This window comes from Brassica rapa, chromosome A09 (genome assembly GCF_000309985.2).
Source record: "Brassica rapa cultivar Chiifu-401-42 chromosome A09, CAAS_Brap_v3.01, whole genome shotgun sequence".
NCBI lineage: Eukaryota > Viridiplantae > Streptophyta > Magnoliopsida > Brassicales > Brassicaceae > Brassica > Brassica rapa.
Window position 1 is genome coordinate 27,733,359 of NC_024803.2, and position 10,047 is coordinate 27,743,405.

Here is a 10,047-nt window from a genome sequence, read left to right on the forward strand (position 1 = left end):
ATTATTTTTACTATCTATTATTTTATTTTTGTAAAATTTGAAATATTTTCATTTTGAGTTTGAATATTTATTTTCAAAATTTTATATTTTCTCAAGAAAACTTTGGAAAATTACACAACTATTTTTGAGTTTGGAACATTAAAATATTATTTTGAATTTCTTTTTTATTACTACATTAATATATTATTTCTAAAAATAATATTTAAATTTTTGGTAATATTTTTTAAAATTTTCTCAAAATATTTTTTTATTGTTAAAATAAAAACAAATTTATAATTAAAAATTTAGTTGTCATTAATATTTAAATGAATTATTAAAATCTCATAATTTTCTAATAACATATATTTTTTAAAAAGTATATGAACTAAAGGTTATTATATACTATTATATTTTTGTATATAAACATTTTTAAACAATATATTATATTATTGAGAGTTTCAAAATAACTAAAAAGATAATATATAATTGTAGATATACAAGTTTAACCTAATTTATTTAAATGAAACAGTTAAAAAATATAAAATTTATTAATTTACCTATTTAATATAATTTTCATATATAATTCATATAATTTACAAAAATAGTATATAATTGTCATTTTCTTGTTTTATACTAAAATTTAAGTTAAGATTTATTTATAATAATATTATATTACTAATTACAAAGTTTATTAATATGTTATTTTATAAAAAATATTTAAATATTTAAGTAAGATTTTGTTTGATTCTTTTTCAACAGATTTTGTTATAATTAAAAAACTATAATTCAAATTTATAGTTGTTTATTATTACTGTAAATAATCAAATATGTCATATTAATTAATTTTTTACGTGATACCATTATGACTTGTTAATCTCTATAATATTATTTGATAAGTCAGTTTCCTACGTGTTAACTCTCACGATGGTTGATTACACTGATACATTTTATGAATTAATTTTAATTTCAAATACTATTACTTATTTTTTATTTAGTTTACTTTTTAAAATTTTCCAAAAAAACATATACATATAATAAAAAAGGAAAATTTTATAAAGTAAAAAAAAAACGAATTGAAATACGAAAAATATATGTATATATAATATGATTTCATAAAAAGGAAAAGTTAACAAAATAGTAATATTACATTTAAAAAATATTTTTAAATAACATAGAATATACTTTTAAAGTAATAAAATACTTTCTTTATATCTATATTTTCTTAGATGAAAAATAAAAATTTGTATATAATGTGATTTCATTAAAAATAATTTACACAGATAAACAATTTATAAGAAACTGACTTCTCAAATAATATTATAGAGATTAGAAAAAATATTATTTCTTTTAAAACATACTTTTAAACAATACAGAAAAATTAAAAGTTATAAAAATATTTTTATTTCTACCTATTTTTTTGATGATTACATAAGATAATTAAGTAATATATACTTATATATGTTTAATTGGCAGAATAGTTTATAATTAGTAATATTGAAATGTTTTATTTATTTTGTTAATATTTAGTTGAATATAATATCTTTCAGTTACAAAAAAAATATCAATAAATTATATTTTACTTATATAATATTATTTTCAAATACAATCACAATTTTGTTTACTGCTCATTTTGAATTTTAATGAATATATGTAACTCAATATATTCACAACATGGGTGACTCGACTAATCCAAATTATATCTAAGATCATAGATTTAACTACAATAAAAATATATAATTTTATAAGAATTGTAATTTATTTTATAAATATAAATCATAGGACAACTCAAAACATATTAAAAATGAAAATAAAATATTAACCAACTATTTCAACTTAGTTCTTTTGTAAAATATTCATAATATTATCATTATATTAATTTATGTAATTTGGAATTAGACACTTTAGTTTATTTTTTTTATTTCATTCTAAACACAATATATCTTAAGTTATACATAATCTTCATAAAATATATTTACATATCTAAGACAACAACCACCTAAATGCAAATAAGAAATTAATCAAAATTTTGATACATAGAATAAAAAATATTATAGTTGAATTCAGATATGCAATCCAATTTACCCAAATGATAACTAATAGACCATAAAAACAACAAAATCGATTAGATATCTATATATATAAAGAAATGCTCGCCTCTCTCCCGTGAAGCCACGTCATCAATTCGTGCGTTCTGGGAGTGACACGTGTCCCATTTTATATTTAGGGCCAAAATAAATGAATACAGTTAAGAGTAATTGAACCCAGCACCTCTAGCACTGGTAATTTCTCTTAGAACCACTAGGCTAAAGTCACTTTTTATAAATATATGGCCGCGAAAATACTTATTATCGTGTCAGCTGGAAGCCCATGCTTCTTCTGCTTGTGGCCAGGGCCGACACTGAACTGACGTCAAGATGAAGATCGTGAAATTAAAAACTTTGCTCCAAACAGTTTTGCAATGTTTCCAACCTTTATAACTTGATGCATATAATATATATCAAAATACATTTGTTGTACACGCTTTTATTAGTTTTGCTTTTAAAAAAAGGTATTTACAGTTATAAATGTTTTGTAACAGTGAAGTAATGGTTGAAAAATCTCTATACATATGTCATTTTAAAATAACATCCAACTTCTATATATAGTCAATAAATATGTTCATGTTATATTTTAGACTAAATATTTTCTCTTTTAAAAATATAGAAAACAATTTTTTTAGTCTACAAGCAAATGTTGTAGAGCAAGTATGCATTATACAAAATAATATATATTTAAAATCCATACACAAAAACATAAAAGTTGTTATAGGTCTCTTTCTGACACATGCACACTCCACTATGAATAATAATTAAAAAAAAAAAACAGTATTGTCATCAAACTTTATCACAAATCCACATTTATACATCTATAATTATGAGTTGGACAATTAGTTAATTTGATACAATACCAAAGCAAGAATAATCGAAAAACAACTATACCACCGCATACTAATAAGTAAGACATAACAGATAACCAAATTCTTGAATCTTAAAACAAATTTCAACTAAAAGAAATCTCGACGATGGCGACCCCAAAGGCGATTTAGGTTTCTACGGTCTCGATGTTTTTCTTACAGATGGGATCCGGGAATTGTTGGCGAGGTTGGGCAAGGAATTGAATTTCATCATGGAAAGAATAAGGGAATCTTGAGGTGGGGATCTTTATCAAATCTTCGGGGTTCTGATGTGGGTCTGGGCGAATGGATTCAAGGGATATTAAGGAAATTAGGGATATGTGCGAGCTGGATCTGGATATTACTAATCAACACGATGGAATCGTATGATTATACAGGTCATATTTCTGGAGTTTTAAATACAAGGATTTTAATTTGTTTCAAGGAGATTGGAGGAATCATTTACGGATCTGAAATGGAGGGGAATTGGTGTTTTTTGATCTACTGTGGTTTTGATAATATTTTTTTTGGAAAATAGGTGATTTGCGTTTCAATCAAGGGATTACGGTTGCGATATTTGGTATTAATGGGGGAAAATATGGGCGTGGGGAGACGGAAAACTGGATTAAGTATAAAAAGTCTTGGGGGTCTCCTCTTTGTTCCATCACATTGCTTAGTTCTTTCGCAATTTGCTATAACAAAAACCAAATCTTTTCTTTTTTCTGGATTATCATGACGCAGGGTCAGTTGCTGGGTAACAGTGGGGATGTGAGGGATGGAGAAGGCACGCGGAAAAGGATGAAGATTTCAGTGCCGCACTTTGACAACTCGGCTCTCATCAAAACCTATTCCAAAACCTTGATTGGCAGATGCATGAATCCTCCAGAACAGGAAATGAAGGCGTTGATACAGAATGTTCCAAAGATATGGAAACTGGAGGATCGAGTGGTGGGGACAGATTTGGGTTTTGGCAAATTTCAGTTCGATTTTGAGACAGAGGAAGAAATTGAAACGGTGTTGAAACTGCAACCCTATCACTTCGACTACTGGATGCTTGCTCTGGCACGCTGGCAACCGAAGAAGACACAGCTCTTCCCATCAGAAATAACCTTTTGGGTCCGCGTTCTTGGCGTGCCGATGGAGTTTAAGACGGCCCCTACCTTTGAAAGTATTGGAGATGCGCTTGGACGAACGGTCTCTGTGGACTTGGATAATTCTAGAGTCCAAGTGGTGGTGGATGCTTTCCAACAATTATGTTTCGAGACCACAGTGGATTTTAAAGGTGGAGAGTTTTATGAGGGTGAGGAAGTTGCGATATCCTTGAGGTATGAGAAGCTCTTTGGATTCTGTCCAATTTGTTCAAGCCTGTGCCATAAGGAGGAGAAGTGCCCCCTTGCTAAGCCGGAGGTGAAGACGAGTCCTGCGAGAAAGAGGGAGACGGGTGAGGGCAATGGTGGATGGTTTGAAGTCGGGAAGCATGATGATAGAGCTAGGAGTTACAAAGGAGTGGTTATTAATGGAAATCAGAGCCATCAGCATAGAGAGAGAGATCACAGGGATTACTATGGAAAAGGAAAAGGCAAGGTTGTCGAAGAGAATGATTCTAAATGGGTGAAGGTGGCCGAGAAAGGGAATAAAGGAGCATTTCACAATCGTGGAAACTATAGAGGAGATGGTGATGGTTCTCGCCAGAGGATTTCACGAAGAGAAGAACCAAGGATGACTGGTCAAGATGGACGCTTGAAGGCTACTGTAGGACACACAGGAGATCAACGGTCTCAGCGTGGCTCACGTGTAGAGGCACAGGAGGAGGGTGAGATAACGAATGCTGAGGGGACTGATAAGCATTTACCTTCCCAAAATTTTCAAGAGGAATTGGCTCGAACTCAAGCGACAGGAACGGAGGTTGTTTCGGACCCTATGGATGCGGAGAATGGGCTCCAAATGGTTCAGAGTTTGGTAGAAAACACTACTGCTCTGGAAGAGGACAGGGTAATGGATATGGATGAGATAAAAGCGGTTTTTCTTGAGCATGGTATCGACATGGATGCAGCAGATGATCTTCAGGATGGTTCTGATGGGGAATTTGAGAAAGCAGTATTGGAGTTAGAACAAGAGAATGGTGAAAATGTTCATGCAGAGGAAGAATTGGCCACTGGTGAAGAGGAGAAACTGATGGAGGATGGAGAACTTGCGAAGAGACAAGGGACTCGTAAGAGGCTGTTCAAGACAACGATAGGCACAGCAGCAAGCACTAAGTTGCGGAGTGCAAGTGCGATGGTGTCTCCACGCAAACGAGGTGCAAGCAAACCAGGAACACGCCATGGAGAAATGGGTAAGCAAATGGAGATTAAGGGTACCTCAAACCCTAAGACGGGACCTCAGAAACCGTGATTTTTATGGATCAAATCTTCGAGTTGGATTCGAGCAAGCAGGGCTTGACTTTTGTTTTTGGTTTTTACGTTTTCATATTCAGTTCTTTGAGTTTTTCGGTTTCAGTGTTGTTTGGAAATAAGGGCATTGCGGTTGTAGTGTGTTCCTTATCCTTATGGTTTTTAGTTACGGTTAATCAATGGAATAATATTTCTGTTATGTTTCGATGGCAATTTGGTCTCTTGGATTTAAAGGGTTTGGCACTTATTTGGATATTTATATGTATGGTATGTTGGACTGGGTTCGAAGAGATGTTAATGGGGAAACTAGCTCTCTCGTTGGTCTCATTAAATCAATCACAGAGAACGGGTTTGTACATAGAGATGGTGTGTACGATGGGTTGCATAATGGAGACGGGCACTGTTAGGAGATTCATATGTCATAGTGTGATCGAGAGGTTAACTAGAACTTTAACTTTGATATTCTGTGTTCACGATCAGCAAAACTCAAGGAGCGGAGGTTGTTGGGATGGGTTATATGAATGGAGAAGGAAAGAGAGATCATGGTTCTCGATTATAGTAAGCATTGTTGATGATTTGAGTGGTGGAATTGGTTTGTATGTGATTATAATGATGGAGTTTTGGTGGTATATAGAAAACATGTATATTTTTATCGTTTGTAATTCCATAATACTGTGCAAACTTTTGGCAGGGTATAATATAGAGATTGTTTTATTACTGAGGTTATGTTTAGGGATACGGATTAATTTGGAATGGAGGTCATGTGAGGTTACTGTACCGATCAATGCAAAGATTGGTCTGGTTTTCATCATATTGATAGAAGCAAGGGCTCAGTTTCTTCTATTGTTACTGGTTCTTTTAGTTTCTGTGTCTTTCGTAAAGGAAAAAAGTGGTAGGTATGAGAAAAATGTACGGTCAAAATTATGTTGGAGCTCAAGGGAATGGATTGTGGAATTAGGGTATCATTACACCCGTAGATCTTGCTCTTCGGGGCAAATGAAGAACAAATTTTTTTAAATGCGAATATTGAGTTGGAATTGCCGAGGAATGGGTAGTAAGTGGACTATAAGCTATTTGAGTGAGATAAAACATAAACATAAACCGGATTTTCTATTTTTAGCAGAAACAAAACAGGGTCCAGAGTTTGTCCAAAAGTTTCAAGGGCACTTTGGTTATGATAATTTGGTCACAGTGGACCCAGTGGGAAGAAGTGGAGGATTAGCGCTTTATTACAATAGTGAGTATCAAGTTAAAGTATTATACTCTAGTAACCGAATGATTGATGTGGAAGCGGAGGCTTTAGGCAAAAGGGTTTATCTTACTTTTGTATACGAGGATCCAGTTCAAGATATGAGGGAGCAAGTGTGGGAGCGTTTAACTAGATATGGTCTGGCGCGGTCTGAACCCTGGTTCATTATTGGTGATCTAAATGAGATTACTGGAAATCACGAAAAAGATGGAGGTTCTTTAAGAAGTGTGGATTCATTCATCCCTTTTAATAACATGATACAAAATAGTGGCTTATTAGAATTCCCGGCTCGGGGAAATAAAATGTCATGGCAGGGGAGAAGAGGAAAAGGGAAAGGGGCGGTGATGGTTCGATGTCGTTTGGATCGTGCCCTAGCAAATGAAGAGTGGCATACGTTATTTTCCTGCTCTTTTACAGAGTATCTAGGGATGGTGGCTTCTGATCATCGGCCAGTGGTGGCTTATCTAGAGGATAAAGTTCACCGAAGGAAAGGACAATTTCGGTTTGATAAGAGATGGATTGGACAGGCGGGTCTCCTGGATTCGATTACAATGGGTTGGGCAGAATCCAACGATGGAAGGATTGACGGGAATACGGTGGGTATTGTGGAAAAAATTAGTAATTGTCGCCATGAGATTGCTAAATGGCGGAAGAATAATCCACCTTATGGAAAAGATAAAATAAATGAGTTGCAACAAGCACTGGAAGAAGTACAAACAGACAATACCAGATCACAAGAGGATATTATGGAGGTGTCCCGGAAATTACAGGATGCATATAAGGATGAATAAGATTATTGGCACCAGAAAAGCAGGAACATGTGGTACTCATCTGGGGATCTTAACACAAAATTTTATCACGCTTTAACTAAGCAAAGACGGGTTCGAAATAGAATTGTTGGCTTACATGATGTTGATGGGAATTGGATTACAGAGGATAATGGTGTGGAAAAGGTGGCTATAAATTATTTTGAAGATCTTTTTAGTACGACCTCTCCATCGGAGTTTGATAGTTTTTTGGCAGAGGTTACACCGGGAATTACTCCTCAGATGAATCAACGTTTGTTGAGGCTCGCGACGGAGGAGGAGGTTAGAGAGGCGTTGTTTATCACCAGGACCGGACGGCATGACCGCCCTCTTTTTCCAACACTCCTGGCATATAATTAAGAATGATTTGGTGGAAATGGTTACCAATTTCTTGGTTTCGGGGGAAATGGATGCAAGATTAAATATTACTAATATTTGTCTGATTCCAAAAACGGAGAGACCGACAAGGATGACGGAATTGAGACCAATCAGCCTATGTAATGTGGGATATAAAATTATTTCGAAGGTTTTGTGCCAGCGATTGAAAATTTATCTTCCCTTACTTATATCCGAAACTCAGTCGGCATTTGTGGCAGGAAGGTTAATATCGGATAATATTCTCATTGCTCAGGAAATGTTTCATGGACTGCGGACTAATAAGGCATGTCAAGGAAAGTATATGGCAATTAAAACGGATATGAGCAAAGCATACGATAGAGTGGAATGGGACTTTATTAAGGCTTTATTAGTGAAAATGGGATTTGATATACATTGGATCAAATTGATGATGGAATGTTTTTCCTCGGTCCAATATAGGGTTCTTATAAATGGTCAACCACGTGGCCTTATTGTTCCAAATAGAGGCTTACGTCAAGGTGATCCTTTATCACCATATTTATTTATTCTCTGCACTGAGGCTTTGATTGCAAATATAAAAAAAGCAGAGAGGGGGAAACAACTGACGGGAATGAAAGTGGCTAGAGCTTGCCCATCGATATCTCATTTGCTTTTTGCGGATGATAGTCTCTTCTTTTGTAAAGCTCAAACTGAAGAGTGTCAAAGTATTCTTAGGATTTTGAAGGAATATGAGGCAGTTTCTGGACAGCTAATAAATTTTGAGAAGTGTTCAATTCAATTTGGACATAAGATTGAGGAATCCGTTAGACAGGAATTAAGGGATATTTTGGGTATTCAGAATCATGGAGGAATGGGATCCTATCTGGGTCTACCAGAAAATTTGGGAGGATCAAAGATCCAAGTGTTTAGCTTTGTCCAAGATCGTTTAAATAAAAGAGTTAATGGGTGGACTTTCAAGTTTTTTACAAAAGGTGGAAAGGAAGTGATTATTAAATCAGTGATTACGGCATTACCAAATCATACTATGTCTTGCTATCGTTTACCTAAGGCAACTGTGAAAAAATTGACGAGTGCGGTATCACAATTCTGGTGGAGTCCAGGGGGAAGTACACGAGGCATGCACTGGAAATCATGGGACAAAGTATGTGTGGCTAAGGATGAAGGAGGTTTGGGGTTCAAAGACATCACTGATTTCAACACAGCGATGCTTGGTAAACAATTATGGCGTCTGATAGAGAGGCCAGACACTTTATTCTCTCGCGTCTTCAAAGGTCGGTATTTCAGAAATGCTTCACCTTTGGAACCGATTCGTTCATATTCTTCGTCATATGGCTGGCGGAGTATTGTCTCAGCTAGATCTCTGGTAAGCAAAGGACTAATCAAACGGGTGGGATCTGGTTCTTCTATTTCAGTATGGAATGATCCATGGCTCCCAACCACTCGCCCGAGACCAGCAAACAAAAATCAACACAATTTATATTCGGACCTTACAGTGGAGTCTCTCATTGACTCTAACTCACACACTTGGAATTCACAGGCAATTCGGGCTTTGGTAGATCCACAGGATGCGAAACTTATAGAAAGTATACCACTAAGCAGGATTCAGAGGATAGACAGGGATGGATGGCATTTCACAAAGTCTGGAAAATATACGGTCAAATCAGGATACCAGGTAGAACGGCTCTATCCAGATAGGGACAGACTACCATTATTAATTGGACCCACAGTGGATGCTCTGAAGGCTAACTGCTGGAAAATACGTTGCCCACCAAAGTTAAAACATTTTCTATGGCAACTAGTGACAGGATGTATAGCAGTAAAGAAAAATTTACATGCACGGAGAATACAAGGGGATATTTCGTGTGGAAGATGTGGAGCTCAGGAAGAGTCTATTAACCATGTGTTCTTTGAGTGTCCTCCAGCAATGCAGGTTTGGGCTCTTTCGAAGATACCATCAAATCCAGCTATCTTTCCGACAAGTGCTCTCTTCACAAACATCGATCATCTGTTCTGGAGAGTGGTTCCGCAAATGGAAGATCATCAGTTTGCATGGATACTAGGAATAATAAAGTTTTCAGTGATCTGGATATTGATTCTTTGGATACACTTAAACTGGCAGAAACAGAATCAACTTTATGGGCTGAGGCACAAATATTGAATGAGCAGAGGGCTACCCCACCAATAGTAGCCACGATTATGCCGTCAATCCCAGGAAGATGGTGTTTTACGGATGGCTCATGGAAAGAGAGGGATTCCTTTTCAGGTCAAGGTTGGTATAGTACTTTCGAAGGATTTGATGGTTTGTTGGGGGCAAGGAATGTTAGGGCTAGT

The 10,047-nt window shown here is 35.2% G+C and overlaps 1 protein-coding gene across 2 annotated transcripts; it reads left to right on the plus strand.

Moving 5' to 3' along the window:
- The first annotated feature begins 2,845 nt into the window (after nucleotides 1–2,845).
- On the plus strand, nucleotides 2,846–5,517 carry LOC108869592. Of its 2 annotated transcripts, none has more exons than XM_033281360.1 (2): nucleotides 2,846–3,309; nucleotides 3,450–5,517. In XM_033281360.1, exons 1-2 carry the CDS (start codon nucleotides 3,288–3,290, stop codon nucleotides 5,303–5,305), a joined length of 1,878 nt encoding a protein of 625 aa, XP_033137251.1. In that variant the 5' UTR covers nucleotides 2,846–3,287; the 3' UTR covers nucleotides 5,306–5,517. The 2 variants fall into 2 exon arrangements, with proteins under 2 accessions (XP_033137251.1, XP_018509600.1); XM_018654084.2 differs by having other exon boundaries at nucleotides 2,850–3,309; nucleotides 3,653–5,517.
- The last annotated feature ends 4,530 nt before the right edge of the window (nucleotides 5,518–10,047 follow it).